This window comes from Xiphias gladius, chromosome 15, assembly GCF_016859285.1.
Source record: "Xiphias gladius isolate SHS-SW01 ecotype Sanya breed wild chromosome 15, ASM1685928v1, whole genome shotgun sequence".
In the NCBI taxonomy this organism is placed as follows: Eukaryota; Metazoa; Chordata; class Actinopteri; order Istiophoriformes; family Xiphiidae; genus Xiphias; species Xiphias gladius.
Window position 1 is genome coordinate 32933572 of NC_053414.1, and position 27124 is coordinate 32960695.

Genomic DNA, 27124 nt, shown 5'->3' on the forward strand with positions numbered 1-27124 from the left:
GAAATATCTAAGTGGCAGCCATGATAAGAGCTGTTTGAATTCTCTAAATGCTGAGGAAAACAACAGCCAAGATGGCGTGTGAGAACTCTCTGGGTATGTAGTATGAATGTAGCCCCACAGCTAACAGTTCAATGTCTGGGCTGCAGAAATGTTCCTTCACTGAAAGTTGACCAGGGTGGTGTCATCTGTTGTTAATAAAAGCAGCAAGCCTGCCGGCGCTCTTTTTTCCACTCCCAGATTTATTCCTGTCCATGGAAGAAATCCGTCCATGGTAGAGATTGGACCCAGAGTATCTTCCTGTAGCCATGTCTCTGTGAAACAAATAAAGTAACACTAAACTGACGGAAGTCCCTCCAATTCCTCACCAGGGCCAGTAGTTCTTCCATCTTATTGTCCATTAATCTCACATTGCCCATGATTATAGAAGGGAGATACAGCTTATATCTCCTCTTCTCCATCAGTCTCTGTTGTCTTGACCCAGCTCTCTTCCCTCATCTCTTCTTTCCTCCTCTGCATCCTCTGTGTGTCATCCTGATTTCTGCAGGGACATCTGTTGTTCTGGTCGCCATGCTGGCCAGCTTCAGTGGTATCAGCTGGTCCTTGGAGTAAACAATGCAACCATGGAGTTGCTACGCGCTGGTAGTGTAGCTTAATGTAAACACATAACACCACACTCACTACAAAGTAATTCCTCAATGGAAAAAACAGACCAGAAGTCTCTATACTAGTATGTTTAGAGAGGGTGCAGCTTGAATAAATTACTAGCAAACATTTAAACAACTATGACAAAAGAAGAAAGCTAAACAAGTTGGAGAAATAAAATAAGAAGCAGGAGCAACTGTCACCTGTTGCATACACACTCGGCGCACGCACAGAAAAAAAAGTGAAAAAGAAACAACAGTGTTTTTTATCATTAAATATTTTCATATTAATATATATATATAACATATTTCCGTATTTATTGGTTTGTTTGTTATTGATGTACTGCAGGTTCGATCTCCTGGCCAATGGTGGGGCATCTCTGACATTGAGTTTTGAGCGTGCTCCATTCATCACGCAGTACAGAACTGTGTGGGTGCCATGGAATGTCTTCTATGTGATGGACACGCTGGTCATGAAGAAGGTGAGTGGTGTCACTGCTGTCTGTCTAGATAGCTATTTTTCTATGATCCCGGGGCCATGGACTAATGACTGGCAGGCAAAAAAGTGACTGCCTGACTGAAACTATAGTTATAAATGTTCCAGTAACTTAAAATCCCATCTCGAAGCTTTCATTTTTTATTTTTTATAGTTTTCCTCTCACTGATAAAGCATTTATTGCATTTGTTATTGATATAATTACTTGATCACTTTATGGAGCAGGATGACATTCCTAGCTGAGGTCTATTTTTTTTTTTTCATGATATATACACTGTTTAACTGACACTGACTCACTGGCTGACTAATGTGGCTGTAGAGTGACAAATGAATTCAGTGTTTGACAGTCAATGAACTGATGACTCAGTGCATGAAAAGACTAACTGGCATACGTTATGTCTGGCTGTTTCAGGAGGAGAATGACATTCCCAGCTGTGACCTGAGTGGTTTCATCAGACCCAGTCCTGTCATTGTTGCTTCTTCTCTATCTACATTTTATAGAAATTTACCTGAGGATGGCCCCATCATACCTGAAACACAGGTAAGAAATACGACGGGGGAGGCCTTTTAGTACCTTTAGACAAATGTCCAAGGCTAATATTTATACTTTTATAAAAATAAGATCTCGCCCTGTTATTGAGGTCAGCGAAGAACTTTTTCACAGTAATTTAAAGTTATCAGAAAGAAACAGTATATATAAGATATCAGCCTCATTCCATACATATAAACATATATCCATCATTAACTCCTTGCATCCGATTGACAGTTTGCGAAACCACGCTCTTTTGTCTTAAACAATGTGACTTACACAGTATGTCCATCACAATTAAATTTAAATAAATCCACTTAGACATCAGAGCAAAAAAGATACCTATTTTAACTTCAGTGCTTACCTAAAAATCATCATGTTTTTAAGGTTTCTTAAAATTATGAATCTGTAATTATCCTTCAAATCTGTCTACAACCTTATTGATTCACCTGTGGCAAGCTGAATTGATTGGACATAGCTTGTATATAAGGTCCCACAAATGATCAAGAACCCAACGGTCACTCTAAGAGAACCTCTGAAGTCCTCTGCAGAAATGGGAGAACCTGCCTGAAGGACAAACATCTCAGCAGCACTATATCAATCAGGCCTTTATGGTAGAGTGGCTAGATGGAAGCAACTTTGAGTAAAAGGCATATGACAGCTCACTTAGAGTTTGCCAAACAGCACTTAAAGGACTCTGAGAGCATGAGGAAAAAGATTTTCTGGTCTGATGAGACAATAATTTACCTCTATGGGCAGACAATACTATGCCTGGTGAAAACCAGGCACTAGTCATCACCTGACTAATACCATCCCTAACATGAAGAATGGTGATGACCTGAGACTCGGGTGACAATAACACACAAGCAATTGTAATTGTTAAACAAACAATCATAATATTTTGGGTCTTTATATAACACACCCACTAAACCCATTTAACATTTACAGTGCTGGTGAAAAAAGTAAGTGCAAGGATTTGATAACTAGTTGAACCTCCTTTGATAGCAATAACCTCAAACAAGCGCTTTCTGTACCTGCGGTACAGACCTGCACAACGTTCAAGAGGCAATTTGGACCATTCTTCCTGACAGAACTGCTTCAGTTTAGTCATATTCTTAGGATGTCTGGTTTGAGCAGCTCTCATAAGGTCATTCCACAGCATCTCTATTGGGTAAAGATCTGGGCTCTGATTGGGCCACTCCAAAAGGCAGACTTTCTTTGTTTGAAACTGGTGAATGAGGTTCAACGCTGGTGAACAAAGCCGTCAATGGGCTCCCAGGTTGCCACCAGGACAGGCACCTACATCCATCTGACTGAAACTCCGAGCAGCCACCTCAACAGTGGAAGCTTTGAAAATGGCCCACTCAGATTTCATGTCCCCAGCCTCTCCTGGGATGTATGAGACATTCTTCTGGAGATGGGAGTTGAAGCCTCATTTGATCCACCATCTGATTCAACTCACCACCAGGTGGTGATTAATTGACAACTCTGCTCCTCTCTTCACTCAAGTATCCAGGACATAAAACCACAGATGTGATGATGCAACCACTAAGTCCACCATTGATCTTAAGTCTAGGGTTTTATATGAACAAACTTATGCTCGAACATGGTGTTTGTTATTGACACACCATAATGAGAGGTCCAATAACAAAGACCGCTCAGATTCAGATCAGGCAGGCCAACTGGTCATAAAGACACAGTTCAATGTATTTTCAAACTCCATCTTCTGACAAGGAGCACAGTTTAGACAATGCTTGCAATAACATAAAATGAAGACGAAAATTGGGGAAAAAAATCCAAATGAGCAGTTGATTATCGGCCACAGTCCTTCAAAGCGCAAAAATAAACAAATGAATAAAAAACATTAAAATAGCATTGGTAATTGTAGTTTAATAGAGCTGCAATGATTTCTTGATTGACAGAAAAATTAATTGACAGCTATTTTGATAATCAGTCGAACATTTGCTCATTTCTTAAATGTGAGTATTTTGTGCTTTTCTCTTTTTTATTATTATACACTGATTATAATAATAATTTCTTAGTTGTTTACTGTCTTTATAACATTCACGTTAGCACTATCAACACCACTGATATGTGATGGAGGCTGAAGGAATTTGATTTCAGACTTCATCATATGAGAAACTGCTGAACGCAAACTCATTTAACAGGTTTGGTCCTGGACAGACAGGGATAAAGACAAACACACACAAACTCACTCACACATTTTAACACACACACAGAGTTACCACAGCTCTGGAGTTTTATAGGAAACTAGCGGGTTATGCACACACATATGTGCACACACATGGTACTCAACCTTTGGTACTACCTCTAATTGCCCAAAGGCTTAATAGCACGTTTCCCTTGGGGGGCATCTGAGGGTCATCATGGAGGAATGTTGTAATTGCTTACACATTACACCATGTTTTCTTTGGGAGGTGTATGTGTATGTGTGTGTGTGTATATGTAAAAGAGAGGGAAAGAAAGGGAGGAAAAAATAGGTATATTGGCTGCATGTGTGCAGGAGACATTGAGAGTGGAATACAAAGAGAAGCAGGGGTGTGTGTGGTTCTTTATCACATACACCCTAGTGTTAACCAGTCCACAGAGGAAATGAAACAGATGACATAACTCAACTGTGTTTTTTTATGTAATATATATATATATTTTACAACCCTGAACCAGCCCTACATAATTATTTTTTATTTGACAAGCATGTGTGTATGTGCCTGTCAACTGGCGACAGGGAAAGATTGTGAACATGAAATAAAGTGTATGTGATTTATGTCAGGCAAGTGTGTGTATGCGTGTGTGCAGATCAAACGCAAGTGAATGGAAAACTGGTACTTAGCTTTTGGTGGGGCTGAGTCCATTAGAGAGGAGGGCAGTGAAAAGGGCGGTCTTAAGGGGGTGTAATGGATATGTAATGAACACTAAATGCCCCCTTAATGAAAAGGCAATTCTGCAGTTGAAAAATATAACACTGGAACAGTCCAAATGGATCATTCCATTCCCTAAGGACCTTTTTTAATATATATATATATATATATATATATATATATATATATATATATATATATATATATTCTTTTTGAAAGCAAGATGGCGGCATGCATGGACGCAGCAGCTTGGTGTTCCCTGAAATCATTCCTGTTTGTGTGTTTCTTTAACAATAATGATCCTCAACGTATGTGGCAAGGCCGTCATAGATTATAAAATCAAGGACAGCCTGACTGTAAGCAGCAACCCTTCACTGGCAGAGGACCTTAACATGTTGTTTGCCCGTTTTGACAGAGATAACAACATTAGGGAAATAGATAGACTGCCACCAGATCACCAAGGGCTGACACTGGACACTAATGAGGTCAGAAGAGGATTGCGCAGCATCGATGCGACGAAAGCAGCTTGACCTGATGGATTCCCAGGGCATGTGTTTTGGTCATGCACTGATCAGTAGAGGTCCTTACCAACATTTTTTAAAGTCTCCCTGACCTACACTGTTGTGAGTTGCCCTGGATCACCTGGAAAAACCAAACAAGTTCGTCAGATGTTCTTCTTTGACTTCAGTTTGGACTTTAACACTGTAATTCCCAACAGATTACAATTTCTAGGGCATATTTATTTTTATTTTTTACTACATTTCAGGAAGATTATACCCTGAAAACACTGCATCTGCCATTTTCTTTCCCAGCTTCTGGCAGTGCGCTCCTCTCAGCAGGGAGAATTCCATGAAGTAGTCGGCTGCACAAGACTGGAAGTGTATTAGCTGCGGGTATAAGGCTTCTCTTTTTTTAAAATCACACCTTGTGCAGCAATCCTAGCTTGATCTGTGTGTTCGTAAAATTCCTTCTCCAATCTCTAAAATTTATAACATAATTTTCCATTATTATATGATGGTAAAACAATGGCCTAATATAATTCTGGTCATTGTGAATGCATTCAGAACACGCACATTTAATTATGAATAAAACAGGCACAAATTTATGTTATATGTTAAGCTAGCCTCTGTTTGGTGCCATCTAGTGGACTGAGGCATTAATTGACTGAAGGTAAAAAAAAATCATTTGATCTGACTGATTTAGATGCAGTATTAACTTGTTGAAAACTGTTGCTCCTCTTCCCATGCTCAATTGAATAGCGCGATCATCAGAACTTTGAGACTTTGGTGCAGTTTAATGGGTACTGAGCGTATTAGCATTTTTCTGAACTTTACGATTGTTTGATTTCCATACAAACTTATTTCAATTCTTGAAAGATAAAAAACAGTGTTATCAATACACAGTAAAATGTGCTAAAAGTTGTGTGATCATTACTATAGAAGCCAAGTATTCATGTTAAATGTCCAACGACTTCAACTTGGGTATCAGGCTATGACCTTGTAAATTTGTGTGGTTCCATTACAGGTGATACCATTCTCTAGCCCTGATCTAAAGTACCTTTAAACTGATCTCCTCTAGTCTTACTGGTAGTTACCAGTTATATTGGAAAATTTCCTTCTCTGACCTAATGCACCTTTAAAGTGGCCCTGTATCCTATCTTCACCCAAGCAAAGAGCAAATACTTGACAGCTTGACCTGGCCTTATACTGTATCTACATTATATTTTCTCAGGTTAACCTGCAGTGGCTGGCCCAACTGATTTGTTTTGACAACTTCACCTGAATGCCAGCCTGCTCAGTCATCCAACCGCCATCACTGTATGGTTCCACTAGTCTCACCAATAGTCAGTGCATTGTAACAACTGTCAGCAAACAGTATCATATCTGAGGAGTTGCATCCACTTAAAGTAAGACGGTTAAATAGGTGACTTACTGCTGGCTCGAAAAGGCCAGCTCAACAGTGCTACCAATATATTCTTATGTTACCACCAACCTAATTGGTAAACAAGCACAAATGCCAAAATGGAAAATGTATGCTACAAGATAAAGTTTATGACTAACCTAGTTGTCTCAAAGAACGCTCTCATAAAGGTGCCTTTATTCAAATCTGTACACAATTAAAAGTATATCTCCAGTTCCACCAGCAACTACCAAGCCTGGTTGCCATTGTTCTTTTCCTTGCTCATCTATGGGCATGTGCTTTACAACCCTGTCTATCATGTCTGCAGCACTAACAGACTCTAACTGCAAAGTTCCGTGCCAGAAAACTCCCCATGCGTCTTGCTGTCTCACCTCCTCATCCCAATTATTAAGTACATTAAATATTTGCCAATCATTAATCTTTCTCATGTCTAATACTGTAGCCCTGTACCAAACATTGCTGCCATCCACTTCATAGCACGCATGTCTGACCAGCAATCACACAAGTTGTTTCAGTGTAATAACATGCTACACCCTAACCATCGGAAGGCAGTGAGTTGGAGCTTTTCAGTGGCCAGCAGGTCAGATTGTGGCTGTAGTGGGCAGCTTCCAGGTGTGAACGTGTGCAACTGTGTGAATGTGATCAGGGTATTTCTATAAAAGAGAGGTTTCCTCATGGATAGCAAAGTGATATCTCAAACATGTCCTGTTCAGAGTTGGGTATATCCCTCACTGTGACATATTTTTCTACCTCAAACATAACTTTGTTGGTTAACTTCTCAGGCCTCTCATCCTTTCATACTCCCTGTACTCCCTTTTAGTGCATTTTACTGCAGCTCATTTCATCTTTTCTTCTTGGGCATCAAGCAAGAAATTTGGCATTTTAGTGGGCCATATCTTTAAAACAAACAAACAAGCAAACAAACAAAAATGTACAAACAACTTCCCAGAGGCAGCAGACTGGAAGAATGTGAGCGTGTGTTTGGTGTACCACGTAATTCACAGCTAGCAATACCCTTTTTCTAAATAAATTATACCATTAATAATGATTTGGCACATTAACAGTGACATTTCAGCTCATCATAATAAGGTGCAAGCACTGTAATTGTACAACGAGTGCAAAGCTTCATCAGTTTTTGCCGAATTGTACTGGTTGGCTTTAGGTATTGTGATTACAATGCAGGAAGAAAGTTTGATCTCCCTGTTCATATGTGCATTGATAATATGCATACTTAAACACAGTTAAACACCTTCATAATAAACCCTTCCCTTTTCTGTCTGTCTTCTCTCTAACAACTAGAGAAATCAAAGAGCAGAGAGGATGATATGTCATCTGACAGTGAACAGTGCAAAGTGGCAGATTTGAAACTGAACACCTCAAGTCTATTATCTGTTTTACTTCCGTAACTACAGGATTGTGTATTTGGCTCTGATTTCTGCCGAAACGAGCTGCATTAGTCTTTTAAAATTTCATTCATAATGTTTAATGTTTGTATTGTATTGAGTTGGTAAGTAGCCATGGTCTTAAATATGCACACCTGTCATGGGTCTGGATAGTTTTATGTTTGTTTTTCTCTCTTCCGAGCATTCTTGCTACAAACACTACCAATGGCCCTGTGAAGCAGTGTGCCAATCAGCAGTGCTTTCTCTATAAAAATGACGCTTCAGACACCAGTTGAGACAGTGAAATAGTGTTGAGTGCTGATGTGTTTTCTGTGTCATTTTATCCTTCGGCAGGTTTTACAAGAAGAGACCTCAATACCAGGCAGTGATCTAAACCTGATCTACCTGAGCTCCAGAGCTGCAGGATATAAACCAGTCCTCAAAGTCACCATGACGCAGTCGTCAATACCTTTCAACCTGATGAAGGTAAGATATGTAATATATAATATATTTTAAATTTCCTCAAAGCCACTATGATATGATACTGCAGATCAGTAAAGAATGCCAACCATTGCCAGCCTCAGTCAGCTAATCAGCATCAGTTCCCCATATCATTGCAACCTTAATCTGAACTACCATTTTGTGATTTTTGTATCTGGTGCTGTTTCTCCAGGTTCACCTGATGGTGGCGGTGGTGGGTCGTCTCTTCCAGAAATGGTTCCCTGCCCAACCAAATCTATCCTACACCTTTATCTGGGACAAAACGGATGCCTATGGCCAACGCGTCTATGGACTATCTGAGGCAGTTGGTGAGTTTGCCGCTAATATCAAAGATAAACAGAAAATAACAGATATGCTTTTTTTTTTTTTTTTTTAAATGTGATGTGTTTTGGTCTCTGAGACTTTGTGGAAACTATTCCAAAGTCAAGGAGCAACAATTAAAGCATAATCCACTTTAATTTTCAAATTCGATCTTGAAGCAGACACTACTTATCCCAGTACAGAGAGGCCTGACCATGTTCCTTGTCAAGAGTAAAATTTTAAAATCAGTGCTAAACATGATGGGAAGCCCAGCTAAATTGCTGTAATGTGAGATCTGCAATGTTTTTTGTGAAAAGCCTCACAGCAGAGATTAGAATAGCAGGTTTCCTTTACAACACACAATAGAAATGCAAAACAAACTGCTTGCCCTTATTATCTTACAATTAACTTGTGTTGTGCTGTTTTTCATATGATAGAATTGGGGCAGAAGCCTGGAGGTTAAGTGGTGTTGTGACACCACTAAGGTCACTGTTTTTGAATCCTTGGACTTCCTTGGACAATATGGCGAAAGACATTAAATAGTAATACTCTCCTCTTCATAAAAAGCCACGGATCGACTACTTCCGTACTGTGAAAGGCTGTTGTTGGACTGCACAGCTACTAGTGTGAAGCCTTAGGCCTCTGATGAACTTGCTTTCAACTGCGTACCTGCGTTCATTTGGAACATTAGTTGTGTGTGTCATCAGAAATTAAGGCTACATATCTTCAAAATGCAATTAAGCATATGAACAGTGGGAGCAATGTAGTATATCAGGATGTGAAGTCAGGTTGATGACACACTCTAAACAAACAACAACCATAGCAGAAGCTTTGAAGTGAAACTAATAGAGCCTGTTGCCACTGCCACTTTTTCTACCATAGATTAAATATTAACCATATAGTGATCTCCTCAGGTGTCACCATTATGTTTACATTGTGCAAAGTTCTCAAGGAAGATAACATGGTGTTGGGCAGAGATAATTCAGCTCTGATTTGAGCCCTAGTTCATATGTTTTTTTAGTCCTCCAGTCTTCTGGCAAGTATGCAAACGATGCTGCTTGAATCGCAGATCACTATAACTGTTACCCTTTCTGTAACCCAGAGGTGAAAGTATCATTGGAAATAATTAAAATAGAAGAAATGGTGTATGACACAGGTGGAGATAAAATGTATACATTAATTAAATTGCAACAATTCATCACATAATAACTCCTTGTCTGCACTGACTATTAAAGTTTGACAACATGCTGTGCACAGTAACTATGGAGAGGGGAGATTTTCCTCCTGTGCTGACTTCTTCTGAACACTATAAAGCTGGAGACATCCATAGCTATTTTAAATAGGTTTGGCAGAAAGACTTTGACAGGGAAATGGCTTGGACATAATGGGCATGCTAACCACTCTGACACCTTTATGAGGGACCATAAGTCCAGCAGGCATACTTTTCTGTGAGTTATTACTTATGATAGCCTGGCTTAATGGGTTGTACATAAAGACAATTTACTGTTATGTTTTGTAACACTTCTGAAATTGCCGTTCATAAGTTGTAATAAGATAGCATTAACACAAGAATATTTGTAAAGCGTGTATGGCACTGCTGACATCAAAGCTGAGACACAAATGTTAGGGGGGCTGAATTCACTAGGAGGCATCTATTGGCGCTAACCTGCATTTTTCAGTTGACTTCATATGCATTCATGTTGTGTAAAAAAAACTGCTGAGGTATATACAATAGGTAAAGTATACAAAAAGTCACCCAACAAAAGAACAATGTGCAATATGACTAAAATATTCAGTGATTCATAGCTGTGTCATCTTGCAATAATTGCAACAAAAGTCAGTTCACCTGTGATCACTGCAACAACTTTTATTACACCTTTCATTTACAGTTAAGGCTAATCTTGGTTATAAAAGAACCTTTGAACACCACAGCTTTCTCACTTTTGGCCTGGGTAGTGTTTAATGGCTTCACATGGTAAGGAACCGCCCGAATAAGTAAGAATCCAGACTGTGGGACTTAATAATAATGATAATAATAATAATAATAATAATAATAATAATAATAATTATTATTATTATTATTATTATTATTATTATTATTATTATTATTATTGTTGTTGTTGTTGTTGTTGTTGTTGTTGTTGTTGTTGTTGTTGTTGTTGTTATGAGATTTATTCATTAAAAAAAGTAAAATAAAATTTAATTACAATTCACACAGAAAAAAAGATGGGAGAGGGTACAACGGCATCTACTGAAAATTTGTGTTTCAGTGACTGAAAGACAATGCAAAGGACATAGTATGAAGACAACCTCTACGGATGACGCCTAAGAAGAAAACCATTGCTCACAAACTGCACAAAACTGCAAGATTAAACTTGCCCGAGAACATGAAAAGAAGCCTGATGAATGTTGGCAACGTATTCTGCCAAGACTATCACCGTGACTGCATAGTGCTGACCATGAAACATGGAGGTGGGAGTGTGCTGATATGGGGCTGCATGAATGTAGAAGGTGTAGGAAAGATGGAATTTACAGTATAGATGACACAGTGAATGCAAGTTTATATACCCAAATACTGAATGAAAAGACGACTCCCAGTCTCAAAAAGTTTGGCAGGAGAGGAATTTTCCAACATGACCCCAAACACACTGCAAAAATCATACAAGAGTTTTTAAGAAGAAAAAAGTGAAAACTATGACCTGGCCAAGTGTGTCCCTGACTTGAGTCCAATAGGCAAATAGAAGGTAGAGCAACAAAACCCCTCCTGCAAAGAGCAGCTTAAAAGAATCATCTGTGAAGAAAGGCAGAACATCTCTCCACAGATTTGTGCATGACAAGTTTTTATCATCAAAAATAAAGGTAGACACACAAAATATTACAAACATCTTCATTTCATTTGAATCAAACAGTTTGATTAATCAAAGATTTCAATTTTTCCAAATTAACTGGCTTCATTCTTCTTGGGCTTTGGCTAAAAAAAATTAAAACTGTATTAAATAGACAGGATTTATAGTTCCTTGACATTTTAGTGATACTGATCAGGGGGGTACTCAGTTTTGTTGTATACTCTAACTGGCTCATCAGCTCTTTTCTCAGTATTCATCATGGCATTGAACTGTAAAAAAATCAAGTAATTCTCAAAGTCAAATCCAGAAGTTTTATATTTGCTTCATTGACATTTGATTAGCACCAGTATTCTCAGCTGCGCACCAAGCACATGTAATTGGGTCTGTGTCAAAAACTCAAACGCATAAGGTCCATTTGAAAGTTTAAGTTAGCATGTCTTCAGTTTTAATTGGGAGGCAAAAACATATCTTCTTTAGGTTAAAATCCCAAACAAAGGAGATTGTAGGCTATTTAACAAAGAAGGAGTGGGAATGGTCTCATTTAGTATACAAAATACAGTAAAGCATAAGGTCTGTACAAAAAAGCATATACACTTATTCAGTTTGCCACAGATCACAGTTTAAGCCCTACCTTCCTAAATGCCAGACTTGGGACAATTTTAGACTTTGATTTCAGGACATCATGGGTTTAGATATGATTGCTTGTGATCTCTGATGGATGTTTTTTGTTTTAAAGGAGAGGCTCTCTGAGTAATCTTTCAGTAACCATGACACAATGTGATATAAAAACACAACACAAACCTCTATAAGATATTTTGAAGGATCGTGAATGAATGGTCTCACGGTCCCAGACAGTGATTAATAACAGACACAGCAGGAAAGATGTCCTATGGAAGGCGAGGAAGCATATCTTCTGTCTGCGGTCCTTGGCAAAGAACCGCCAAACAAAGCAAGCATTACGTTAGGTTAACTCAAACAAACTTAGGCAATTACAGCAATGCTGATACATAATCACATCACCAAAGTGATTGACTGCTGGGTTTCTGCACACATGGGCATATGAGAAATAAAGAAATAAAGAGATTATCATGACACTGTATTTAATGCAGACAATTATTATCCAAATCTGCAGCTCCCCGCAGCTTTACCAAGCTTGATAATGAGTTTTCAGCTCAATGTTTACCTGACCACAACTTTATAGTTTTGGCTAAATCTCAATGCTCTCATAGCATTTTTCTGTAATTCAAACCTAAATTAGGGCAAACCTATTACAGACCAGAACACACTAGCCTTTCATCCATTCCTGTAATTAGCGTTTTCATTTTTCTATCCTTTTACCTTTTTTTCTGCTGATATAATGGCCTGCTCCATATAATTGTAATCACACAAAAACACACATACAGAGAGCAAAAATGCGCTGAGTTTTGTTTAAGTTTTGTGCTACCGATAAATTATTCAATGAATAAAATAGAGGAATAAATATCATAACGAATGAATATCATACCAAGTGAAATGCAGAAAAATAATCTATGAAACGCAAATTGAGAATTAATTTTAAATTCCAGATGCTTTACTTTATCCCTTACTGTTAGTTCAGGACTGTTATTTGCTTTGCAGAATTTAATTGCATTATTTATTTTCTTTTAGCAAGACTGATATACTTTCAATAGGATTTTTCTCATGGGGCAGTCTGATTCATGTAGTGAGGATGTGACCTATTTTCACCTTTAATGTGCAGATGAATGTGTAGCTTAATTGAGTAAAATCAAGATTTTTATGCAAAAATGTCCTTGTGCAAATTTTTTAGTCTCATTTTATAGTCTAGTTCCTGTTATTTCTTAACCTCAATCCCCTTTTTAACTAACCTAGTCACCATTAATTACTTGCTATTGGGATATTTTTCATATTTCATATTGCCTCATAATTACCTGCTTAATAATTGGTAACCAGTGCACCTATCATGACATTATTACACAGCCAAACATTTCATATTTATATACTATCATTTCATTATTACTTTACAAAGTATATACTAATTACTACATTTTTATAAACCACATTCTGTGTGGCACTTTTTACATTTGTCCTGCCTCCTCTCTCACCTCATTCCTTTTCTCTTCCCCCTAAAGATCTTTGTTTTTCTAAATTTAATAAACACGCAGTTGTTGTGGCTGCCAACTTGTGTGTGTGTGTGTGTGTGTGTGTGTGTGTGTGTGTGTGTGTGTGTGTGTGTGTGTGTGTGTGTGTGTGTGTGTGTGTGTGTGTGTGTGTTGTCTGTTTGTAAAGCAAAAATGGTTTTATCTACAAATAATACAAAAATCTAACCAAAACAATGGCAGTCTGGGAGCCTGTCCAAAAGAACAAAAGAATGCCCGGAGTCTGGGCCAGCCAGACCATGTGCCTCCCGCTAACCATCCACTAATCATCCAAGATCAGGAGCACATGAAGAGAGAGAGAGAAGAACACAAGGGGGGAGCAGCGTGCTCCCGTGCACGTTGATTTGGCAGGAGTGCCACCCTTGACGTTACAGTGTTGTACATCACAGAGACAGGCAGACAGGCCTGACAAGTAGTTTCTCAGTCCAAGGAACAAAGTCGAAGCAGGTTTGTGTGTGTGTTGGGCCAGAAAATGAAGGCCATTCCTGAACCAGGAGCAGGACTCATAGGGTTTTAGAAAAGCAGACAGATGAGGTTAACTCCAGTTCACTGTGTTTTCAAACCTGTTGTCTGTTTGCTTTGGTCTAAATCACAGTAGCTTTCCTATTTGGTTTGGTTTGAACTAAGCACAGTCAAAGGAAAGAGTTGAACAACTGACCTTGCCCTGTATGTGTCCAACAGTGTCGGTGGGGTTTGAATACGAGTCCTGCCTGGACCTCATCCTGTGGGAGAAGAGAACGGCCATTTTACAAGGCTGTGAGCTTGATGCTTCCAACATGGGAGGGTGGACCCTGGATAAACATCACATCCTGGATGTACAAAATGGTAGGTTTCATAACATGACAAATGCAGTTACATGTCACATAACTCTCGTATAATGTCTGAACTGCAAGATGGTGAAACATAATACTGTTTTATTATGCTATTTTATTTAATTATTTATTTGGATTTACCTGAAACTAATATTTTCTAAGTTGATATTTGACAGTTGAGGTTTAGTTTTGCTTTGCACTGAAATGTGAAAACGCTTAAAATACCATACATATTCTCTCTGTATCTGTCTCTTTCTTTCTCTCTCTCTTTCTCTCCCCCTCTCTTCCCCACCTCTCTCCACATCACTTGTTAATTATATGTCCAAGAATGAGAGAACAAAGCTCATAGGAGTTCAAAAGTATGTTAATCTCAGCAGTTGTCAGGCTGATTGTTGTTTTGCAGGCTTTGGTTGACGGACCAGAGTAAAAGAGTATGTGTATTTGAGTGTGAGCTCCTTGTTGGCCTCTTGCATTTGTTTCAGCTGCCCATTGGTATTTTCAGTCTTTCATCTCTCTCTCTCCCTTTCTCTCTCTCTGTCACAGGGACATGCACGCATGCACAATTTCAGCTTCTCTTATCATACACTGACCACAAAAATCTCTCTTCTGCCTTTTCTCATCATAAACTACACTAAAATTTCACTTAATAAACTTAATAATCCTCAAGTTTGTGGCATACTAGTTTGGAATTTAGAAATAATATCTTTGCATTACTGCTATCTGCATCAATGAAGGATTAAAAAAAATTAATAAATACAATAACAACAATAAAAACAAAACATAATATGGCCCATGTAGAAATGTATAATATATATAGTTGCCACGTTGATTTTAGATAATGCAATGAAATCTCAGGGCTGAAATATGTTGACTGAATATAATAGATTCCAGCCTGAAGGTACATCAGATTACATTTTTTAAATTAAAAACATAAAGTTAAGTTTAAATATAAAACTTATATAAGAATATAAAGTACAAAACTAACTGAAAGAAATTACAGTGAAAATCTCTTTGTTTTAACAATTTATGTAAATATGCACAAACTGCCAAAAGATCGAAATCAAGACATTCACAGTCGCTCCTTGATTACAACTTGTAAACTTAGGTAGACAGATAAATAAAATAAAACTCATTCAAAAAAAAATTTTTTTTTCTTATTTTGTTAAGTTTGTAGGCCTTTTTAAAAAATGCACAATGTTTTTGTAGCGCAATCCTACTTGATAAATAAAATATTAAAAATATATATATATATTAACCGAAATAATTTACAAACTCAACCATCACTTTTTGGTAGAAAGGTGGTTCCCAAACCTTTTCTGTGATGTGCTTCTGTGGAAGCCGTTTTTTTTTTTTTTTTTTTTTAAGGCCCCACCTCCCTTGCTGACACATGAATTGATTTAATTTTTTACCTTTTTTTTTATTGTGAAAACTTGTAAACTGAGCCAACTACAATTTTGTTACCAACATATACAAAATGAATACAGTTACTTTATCAAGAGCATCAGCTTCATGTTGCTCATTAGTTTCATATTTTGTAAATGAAAAATGCAAGTTAAACTTTGCCCCAACTACTAGTTTGTTTCTTGAAGTTTCTCTATTCCAGCCCCAGTATGGGAGCCACTGTTGTACAATATGTCACAAAATTTGTGATTTGATATTTAAACACCAGACTTAACAGCTATGGGAATATGTGAATCCTCATTCAGTACTCTATAATTAATTGCCTCTGAGCTTGCGAAAGACAAACGTATACAATTCGATAGAATCTTTCAGCTACCCTTTGGTGATAATCCTGCATACTGCTGACCAATAGAGGCCTATTATTTGTGGTGGAGGTCTGTGATTGCTCTGAGCTGCTTGCAGTGACCAGCAGTGGTGGACTGGTTTAACTGATTGGTCTGAATGTGCTTCATTCATTTCCAAAAGAAAGTGAAGTAGATAGAACACTGTCCTTTTTCAAATAAAGATTTTTAATGTTGTTTTTTAATCAACTGGTTTGTAAAGGATGCATTAATGTATGCATTGCTGTTTACAGAGCCGTCTACAGTATACAACAAAACTGGTCTATATCACTAAAATGTAATAAGTAATACAAATACAAAGTAATCACAAATCCTGTCCATTTAATACAGTTATATTTGTTTTTAACCAAAAATGGTTTTGGTGCTCACAGGTTATTTATAACCTTGTTCATGCAATTAACCTTAATAAGAAATGACAGGTGTAATACAATTTGTTGCAGTGATTACAGGTGAACTGACTTTTGTTGCAGAGGTCAAGGTGTACTCACTTTTGTGTCATTGAGGTTGCACTTTGGGGCCTATATTTTCATTGTAGTCGGGGTAAGCTCTTTGTTTTTAACTATACATAACATCATATACCCCTACACTTAAAAATAATATAACTATACTGTATATTGATCACCTATATTTGAAGACTGAGAAGAGATTAAGTTCCATTCAGATAGCCCACCTTTCAGGAACTTGTTAATATAAGAATAGATACATACCTAAATGTATTTTCCAGCTTTAAAGGCACTTTGACTTTATAAACCCTCTTCTCCCCTCCTCCTCCTCCTACCCTTCCTTGCTGTCCTCTATCTGTCACCCCATCCATCACATTGCTTTTCATCCCCTCTCTCCATGCAGTCCTCTTGGGCTTTCAACACCTTGTCACCTGATTCCGTGTGTGTGAGTGTGTTTGTTTGTGTGTGTGTGTGTGTGTGTGTGTGTGTGTGTGTGTGTGTGTGTGTGTGTGTGTGTGTGTGTGTGTGTGTGTGTGTGTATAAAATGCACGTGTGATTTGGGACTTTCTGTCTATATTCATACTGGTCTCTGTGGGTGTGATTTTGTGTCTTGAAGGGGCAGCACTGCAGCGCACAATGTGTGTTTGTTCCTTTCTGACAGTATATGGACGTTAAAATAATCTTGTCTGTGCATGTGTGTGAAAGTGAGAACCCATCAAACACTCCTGCAGTGTTTTCTTTGTAGTTTGGTTTGTAGCTTCACTAATGATGTGCTGGATCTGGAAATAACGTGCCTTTACAGTAAGTGTTGACTTCTAACAGTCGAGCAGTGAGATACTCTTCAATGATTTCATTTTTCTTGTTCTTGTTCTGTTTTTTCATGTTTTATAGGGAAGACCAGCTACTTTACTATTTATGACTCATATTCAAATTTAAGTTTTATCATTATATTTATCTGCATATAAAAATGGCAGTGAGGCAGCTGGAATGCATGTCCAGCATTTAGATTATAAATCTGCTGGTCCTGGAGCACAGAGAGGGACTATGACGTTCATGTTTAAATAGTCACACAATATACAGTAGATGCTGGTGACACTCTGGGAGGTTCCAGATCATTATCTGCCAGGGTCTGGCACAAATTAAGCCTTAGCCATGCCTACAAAGTGTGTGAAACAAAACCGTATTCACTTTTTACAACCAAAACAAAAAAGTTTCTAGTAATTTATTTCACAAGTATATAGAAGAAGGTTCTGGGTTGGAACCTGCCAGAAAGCAGGGACCTTTCTGTGTGGAGTTTGCATGATCTTCCCGTGCCTGCGTGGGTACTCCGGCTTCCTCCACCAGTCCAAAGACATGCAGGTTCGGTTTTTGGTAACTCGTAGATGTGAATGTGAGTGTTCTATGTGAACAAGTAAATACAGTTAATATAAGTCCATGTTAAATCAATTTGTGGTTTGGAGTACACATTTTTTATGGTACTTTACATATTGATTTTCACTTTGATCTTTGTTCATGTTCATATAGCTGTGTCAAATCAAAGGGAGTGCTGATACTCACTGAACAACATAAACCAATGAACATAAACACATTCATTACACACTGAGGACTTTTTTTTCATCAAGTATGGATCTCTTGTTTCAAGCCCAGTTTCATAGAAAGAAAGTTAAATGTTCTTAATAGTAAAGTTAAAGAGGAGCAGTGCTGTAATATGAAATAACATAACACAACAAAATAACATAATATAACAAAATTCTAAAATATAATATCCATTATTAAGCGTAGAATTTGACATTTCTGTTTGGCAACACTGATTTTTAAAACCTCACTGATCTCAACAAGAGTTAGTGCGGATTGGCACAAATTATCAAAAATCCATGACATGTAAACCATAATGCCATAATGTGGATATTTTTCACATTTATTGTGGGAAAGAGAGGCACCAAGAAACAGAGACAAAATGAAATAAACAGGATTTATAAGCGATTCGGAAAGCATACATTATGAGAGAATGAGGGAGGAAAAGACAAACAAATGGATTCGTGTGCAGAGGATTGTCCATACCTTTACACACACACACAGACAGACACACAACTGTTGTGTGATCTATAAGCACTGAGTAGCGAGCTGAACTGCTGAACAACTCAGACAAGACTGGATGAAAGACAGAGTGAGTTTGTGTGTGTGTGTGTGTGTGTGTGTGTGTGTGTGTGTGTGTGTGTGTGTGTGTGTGTGTGTGTGTGTGTGTGTGTGTGTGTGTGTGTGTGTGTGTGTGTGGAGGTGTTTAAGGGGCAGAGGGTTGACAAGTTGATCTGCTTCCCTGTGCATGCACTCAGGATGTTTTCCAGTCAAGGTGTGTGTGATTTCTATTCAAGTGTACTTGTGAGTCTTTTTGTAGCTCATGTTTGTCAATGTATTCACATATTTGTGTGTGTGTAAAGGGACAGAGCCTGGTGGAGTGTGAGTGTAGCAGCTGCCTGGTAAAGCCCCGCACTCTGTTATTCAGACACTAAGCAGGTCAGCCAAAGTCAGGGTGCTTTTGTGCTTTGCTCCAGAGAACATGAGAAAGTATTGCTATTTTCCGGGACATCAGATCAAATCAAAATTACTGAACTTCAAACAACTTAACATTTTTGTATTTTTTTTTTTCATCCATGTCATAACACAAATCCAAAATGTAAGTGTTTATGGTTAATTTTCTTGTCAGTAAACATACGAATAAAACAGCTTCAAGAAGTTTAAAACGATTATGAAGCAGTATACTAAATACAGTAAATAAAAGAATAACCATACATTTAGAGAAAGTACAACCTACCCTAGCAATGCATTTACTTTTCCTTATATTAAATGACTCAAGAAAATTCAAAAGCGGACCACTATTTTCAAAGTAACCTGTAAATAACCTAACCTGTAATTGACTCAATAAGATACATGCTGTAAAGGAATTAGTGAAGGACTATATCAGTCTGTTCCCTCCATTAAAATTTCTATCCATTTCTCTCACCCTTCTAAAATAACTGAGGGGACTGCCATTTATTATTAAATGTCAACCTCAGCTATGTCAGAGTCTGTCTTCTTCTCCAGCCGTAATTAGTTAAGACCGTCACAATGTGAGAAAATGAGATGGGTTTATATTAAGATGTGTTTTATTTGTTTTTGTATGTGACTATACCATATAGTACTGACAGACAATGTTTCCGCGGGGCATCTTGTAATGTCTTAATGCAGTGGGTCCCTACTTTTTCTGCTTGTGACCCCTTATTACAAAACATCATCTACTTGTGACCCCTCGTCACAGGGTGCATGACTTGACATTGTGATATGTTAAAGCATAGAGTAGTGATTTTTATTCTATTTGTTTTTATCATGCACTGACCAGTGCGAAGACCCTGTTAGAATCACAATGTTTATTATTATTATTATTATTATTATTATTATTATTATTATTATTATTATCATTACTATAATTGTTATTATTATTATTATTATTATTATTATTATTATTATTATTATTATTATTATTATTATTATCATCCATGCAAATGAATCACATTGTTGAGAGGCTACGCATGCTTGAAAAACTCACGAAACTTTGCACATCTGTCAGAGTTGGTGAAAAGTTACATATTTCCTGGGTGTTAAGCACGGCTTCGGCAAAATCACTCGATAGTGCCACGCACAACATTTTAATGAAGTATCCCTCGTGGCACATTTAAACTACATGTACGAAATTCGTTAGGCACATGTAACATCCCAAGACTAACAAAAAAGCCTCATGGAGCCATACACCAATCCCAACAGGAGGTCAGCCATTTTGAATTAGCCGTGCAATTTTTCCATAGTTTTGCCATTTACAGGCATTGTACTTTAACAAACTCCTCCTAGAGAATTGATCAGATCGATTTGGTCAGTGAAACATTAAGAACTTCACGATATTAAATTGCAAATCTTTTAAGTTTTCGTTGAAATGCATGTCCGTGGCGGCTTGGCAAATTCATTGTTTTGCTATGAAAGAGGAAGATGTTGAAACTCATACTTTTATGTACGCCTCCTAGCAGGATGACCAGAACGCCATCACATGTGGTCAGAATCATCAAGACCTTGATAATGGTTTATTATGAAGATTGTTACTTTTCATTGAACGATGTTTCTGCTGGTGGTGCCGCAAATTTTGATGTTTTGACATGAAAACAAAAACTGTTGTAATTTCAAATCCACAACATCAGATCTTTCTCATATTTTGCATTTTTGATAAGAGTCCCCGCCTGAAGACATCTACATGCCAATATTCAGTTAAAGTCATAGCACCACCTACTGGCAACAGGAAGTAAGCCTTTTGTGATAACTATAATTTTATTTACATTACAAGTTTCATTGTCTTGTCTACACTTGATGTACAACAACATAATGCATGTTTGGTGTATGTTGTCTTGCACCACATACTGGACACAGGAATTAATCCAAAATGTGCAATACGTCATGTCCACTGCCATGCACTCCATGTAGGAAATAACATCTGGGTCGTTCGTGCAGTCTCCAATGGTTGCGAAGGTGCACAGCAGCCTCAACAGCCAGCCCGCCAACATTACCAATGTGCACAACAGGAAGGGCCTGATGTTTTTCCATTAATTGTATTCAAAGACGAAGAAAAAATTAGCCGGCATACAACCTAAGTAACACAGAATATTTTTGTCTTAATAATTAATTCTAAAACTTTCACATTCATGGTTGGACATTTGGCAAACCAAATTTTGGATCTAAAAGGGATTAATTTTATTTTTCCAAAGTGAAGAAATAACTTATTGTCAGTTACGCAAATGGCCAAACTGGTCAACTATTTATTTTTAATTTCTCCAACAAATTTCTTCTTTTTATCATAATGGAACATAAAGAACCTTTAATTGCAAATAAATTTCAGTTTTACCTCTGTCATCAGCAGAGATGAAGGAAACAGCATTCTCTGGTACTGAATGAAAGAAAACTTATTTTCAAACATGAAATATGTACATTTGTACATTTGTCCTTGGCCTTGAGGAACAATCTTTTTGAATATTGCATGAGTGTATTCCACTGACCGGCTCAAGGTCAGTCTTTACACTGATTTCCAACCTACAGTCATTATTCAACTAGCTTTATATATTACACATGTGTGTGGAATATCTCTTGACTCCCTTTGTTTATTCTGTGTGTGCATATGAGGCACAGTGTGTATGACTGGATACAGATGTAGGACCCATAATTAAATCCATCCTTAAACAATGTAGTGGACATTGGCTGTAGTGGCTTGGCTGGTTTAGCGCTAGGGACAAGCAATTGTCACAGTAAGGACATTTGATGTTTATGGACCAAAAGGGTCTCCCTTCCTCCTCTCCCACAATTAAACTATTACATGGGCAGGAAACAGAGACAGAGGACCTTCTCTCAAAACCTGACCAGCATTTAACTTTAGTTAGCCAAATGGACACCAGGCAAATGGAAGCAAACAGGCCAGATCTCCACAGATTGAAAATTCTACAGCAATAAGACCTCATCTCTGATTGATATTTAACTGTTACTTCCCTCAGAGAAGGCAACATGAAAAGGACTGTAATTATCACTAAGGTTTGAGGCCCTCTTCACACTATGGACACACTAGACTCACACACAAACACTGAAAATCACAGACTTCTGCCATAAATTATACTACATTCCAATCTTGACTGGGAACTAGCATTGTTCTCTTTTCAACACGTCTGAAATATCAGTAAAATAACAGTGTAACTATTCTGTAACCCAGTTAATATTACTCAGTAAGTGTTTTCATGTAATCTAGTTCAATTCTCAGGACACTTGCTTGTAAGGGAGCTGAAATGCGCATTAAAAAGTCTGAACGAATATCGACCATGTAACCATAATACCATCTATTGACAATGTTTAATTCAGCATCCTCCACACAATAAATTGTGTTTTTATTTTATTATTTATAAGCAAAGAACTGTTGTATAATCTCCAATCATTTATTATTTGTGTTAGAAGCCATTTTTGTCATTTAGTCAGTTAACCACTTGTAGAATGTTAAAGCTTTGAATAATGTACTATTCTGAAATCCACACTTGTATTGTTCCATTTCTGTCATTAATAGTAAACTCCAGATTAAACAATACAAAAGTTATAAAGGAATCACTCTCTTCTCTAGCTGAAACAAAGAGAGAAGAACCCAACTGCTGAACAACAGTTACCAGGCCCACGATGCGCCCAGCATCACCTCCAGGGAATAAGAACAGCTGGACCCTAGTAGTTGCTCTCTTTTCTTTTACTCTTTTTATCTTCTTATGTCTTAGCTTTTTGCCATTTTTGTCATTTTGCATTTATTTTCCTTTCTTTGCTGATCTTCTGTTGTTTTTGTCCTTGTATTTTTGTTTTTTACTTCGTCACTTGCTTTATGTGTAAGTTTTTTTTTGTCTCTACTTGCGATCGTTATCTCCTTTATTTTACAAGCCAAGCCAACAGCAAATTGAACCAGAAGAGCAGAGGAGCCTTAGAAGATTTTTTATAACTGTTAATTATTCCCACGGCTTTGCTTGAAGATTTTTGGAGGTTTTTGTGTTGTCTGAGCCGCAGCAATCTCTTTTAAAGTTATCCAGAGAAAGTTGAGTAAATACTGTTTATTATTCTGTCATCAGTGCACCTGAGATACACCGGCCGCATGCCTGCCAAGAACACCTAACCAAAAACTTAATAGTATACCAAAGGGAGAAAGTCAGCTTTGGACTTCCAAAAGCTGAAATAGCTGAGAGACACTGGCAGAGCCTCTTGCTTAGGCAAAAAATTACGCTTCCGGGAGGATCCACCAAGAGTCTGCTGTAGAAGGTTACAGATTTCAGCACTAACTGCTTTGGGTTCCGGCCAAGAAAGTCTCCAACATCGGCACAATGCAATGTAGGCAAAGAATCTTTCCATTTTTCTGCTGATGACTGGGTTGATGTTGACAATAGTATCTTTAATTTTAAATTTGATTCGTAGAAATATCAGTATCCATTAGTAAAATAGCCATACACAGACATCTCCCACCATTGCCCAATTTATCAGCTTTTTATCAGCTGGTCGTTAACATTGTTCGTTTGCATCTTTGCTTGATTATCAGTCATTGCATTATAGACAAAGTTGAATAATTTTTCACAATAATTTGCGTTCCTGTGAAGTAGAGATCGGAGATCAATTGAATCGGCTTCTGGTATTAGACTGATTAATTAGATTCACGGTATTCATTGTGCCGATGACACCTGAAGTTTTTTTTGGAACAGTTGGCTATAGTCTACTGTTATCAGCAGCTGCTCAGTCGATTCACCTTGTTAAATCAGCATCAGGAGCAATCCTCGAAATTCACAGCTTTAGTGCACTTTTTCCTTATTTTTCTCCTCCACATAATCTTTTCTTCTTTCACAAGCAGAGGACCATGTGCTGAAAACACATGGTCTTAATTATTTTCCAAAGCATGATAGTTAAGCTATTTACCAGTGGTGTTAAAATGGGTGGCTGGTGTGTTTTATCTTTCTGCAGTGTTTTTGGATTATGAAGTGTTCAAGTGAAACTTTTACCGAAGATGTGAGGCATAACAAACCGCTTTACCAGTCTGACCTAGTTGGTGCTAGGTCTATTAGATAAGATTGGTGTATCAGGGCCCTTAGAAGATGTGGTAAGAGTCTAAGCATCTAGTTTTTGAGATTGAGAGTTTTGAGATCAAGGTCAAATGCACTACATTTATACACAGACACACACACACACACACACACACACACACACACACACACACACACACACACACACACACACACACACACACACACACACAGAGCCATTTGAGAAAGCCTTACTGCCCTCTCTTTTAACACAGCAGGAGAATTCGATGTTCGTCACTCTTTCTATACTGTTTTGCTCTCCCTATCTCTCTCTCTCTCTCCCTCTCTCACTTTTTCGCAGTCAGGCAAGTAGTTGGTTGGCTGTGTGGACTGCAGCACAGCATGAGTGGAACCCTGCTGGCTTGGCCTCTGTTGATCAATCAACACTTACTAAGGGAGGGAGAGATGAAAGAGAGAGAGAAGGAGCAGAAGATAGAGGGAAAGACAAGAAAAGGGATATAGAGATAGCCGGATGGGAAAGGAACTGACTGATATGAGATTTAAGCGCCGATAGCAATATGTCATGCTGGGTTTGAAGAATTTATAAATTGCCCATGTTCACAGCTGAAAGTTCCAGAAATGAAAAAAAAAAGAGTTCCAAGTTTGGCTCGGAATTGTAGTCCTGTCAGAAAATCCTCTGAAACTTGCACCATGTAATACAAAATACTTCTTGTACCATTACAAAACATATTGATGCATAAATTATAGCAGAATATCTCAAAAGAAATCGACTGATCTTTCAAAGATGTACTGTAATATTGGTTGAATCTAAAATAATGATGTGGTTAGACAACCTCATCTACAGGCAAAAGTGTACCCCTTCAACACTGCCACACTTGAAGGTGGGTCTAAAAGCCGTTTTTTATAGCCTCCTCCTGGCTGCATCACACTTTCCACAATCTCTATTCAAGAAGTCTGTCTTCTGCATGTCTTTGTATATCAGTTGGTAAAGTGATGTGGTTTGTTGGCTCTTATCTATATTTTTTGTTCACTCAACATTATAACTGATGTGTTTTTTCATTACACCTCATCAACACATAGGAGAAATATATAATTCGCTCCCCTGAACATGTAGTAGTCAGTTCAGTTCAACTGCAGAGCAGCCTCCCCACACCATACTCCTGTACATGACTCTTAAGTTTTACCTAAAAACTCACATTTGATGTCTTTGTTCATCATCTGGGATGGGAAAACATTAGATTTCCACACAGTCAGAGAAAGTAAAAGGTGCCATCTTGGTCATAGCTCAGTAACCTGAGGTGTCTCTTTTGTCAGGCAGCGCTGTCAGCCGGACATCGGAGCCGACAGTATCAGAGTTTTCATCAGCCGTCTTTACTTCCATCAGTTAGTTTTGTGGTTCAGTCATTCTAGGAAAAAACTCAGTTTGTTAATTTTTACAGCCTACCAAACTGTTGTCCCTGCATTGCTGATGCATTAACTCATCAACTTTAGGGGGACAGCCCTAGAAAATAATGTGCATTTTCATGCACTATCTTGATGCAAATGAGCTGTTTCATTGAGATTGGTTGGTGGAGCTCATTCTTCAGTCAGGTGCAATTTAACCATTGTAGAAGAAGGGGGCGCAATGAGATGATATAATTTAAAATACGCCAGTCACATCTCAAACAATGGAAGGCCATGCTGAAAACATGGAAATATGATATGAAAAATTGAGATGTAAAAATTCCGATGCACGAATTTTTACATCTCAACCAACTTTAAAAAAATATTTGCAATACTTTTTTGCAATTTTTTTTCTCTTTTTTTTGGAATTTTCCACTGAGCAAATTGAAAATGAACATGACAACAGGTGGAAGGAGACACAATTACTGTTTTCTTTCTCACCTGCGCACACTGTTGGATCATCCAAGATAATAACACACTAACAATTATAATAATTTTTATCTGCATTGAACACACCCTTAAACATTCATAATGCTGGTGGAAAAAGTAAATGAACCCATGGATTTAGTAAACAGGTCAAACCTCCTTTGGCATGAGGAATTTTGGGCCATTCTTCCTTACAGAACTGCTTTACATCAGCCGTATTATTTGGATCCCTGATGTAAATGTCTCTCTTGAGGTCATTGCTCAGCATCTCTATTGGGTTAAAGTCTGGGCTCTGACTTCTTTTTTTGGAGTCATTCTGTAGTAGATTTACTTTGATGTTTAGGGTCATTGTCCTGCTATGTCAATAACACAGTATTAACAAAAAAATGCACATAGAAATATAAAATATAATAGGTTAAAATGAGAGAAGAGCCAGATTGTTATAGAGTTAAAGGAAAACTATGCATTCAGCATCCTGATTTCATTTGGCAAGAAGGACTTGCTGTACACATTTCTGGTGGCTCTTACTTGTCTGTAGATAAAAGCTCAAAGTGTGACTGCAAAGGATCAGCTTTAGTCTGGGAATCTCTGTTTTTTATATTTAATTGATATTTCTCACTTGGTTGCATCTGCAGCTTGCCTGTAATTTTACTGGCTATGCTAACAACTTTCTGCAATGTCAGTCTGTGTGTTCTTCCCCAACAATTCAACCTCAGTTTCATCAGTCCACTGTATTTTCCCAGGACCATTTTAGAGTGTAAAGGTGCTCTTTGGCAAACTTGAGGAGCGCAGTGATGATTTTTTAGAGAGCAGGGGCACTGAGTATGATGACTTGCCATGGACACCATGCTCCATGCATATAGATAGACAGACAGACAGATAGATAGATAGATAGATAGATAGATAGATAGATAGATAGATTGTAAGGCAGG

At 37.8% G+C, this 27124-nt stretch overlaps 1 protein-coding gene across 4 annotated transcripts in view; it reads left to right on the forward strand.

The window, feature by feature from the left end:
• tenm3 (teneurin transmembrane protein 3) overlaps positions 1-27124 on the forward strand; it is a 230546-nt gene that overhangs the window by 152211 nt on the left and 51211 nt on the right. For all 4 annotated transcript variants that reach the window (XM_040145299.1, XM_040145300.1, XM_040145301.1 and 1 more), the window contains 5 exons: positions 991-1123; positions 1550-1678; positions 8202-8333; positions 8521-8656; positions 14332-14475. In XM_040145299.1, coding sequence (XP_040001233.1) covers positions 991-1123; positions 1550-1678; positions 8202-8333; positions 8521-8656; positions 14332-14475 — 674 coding nt within the window. The remainder of the gene's footprint in view (positions 1-990; positions 1124-1549; positions 1679-8201; positions 8334-8520; positions 8657-14331; positions 14476-27124) is intronic.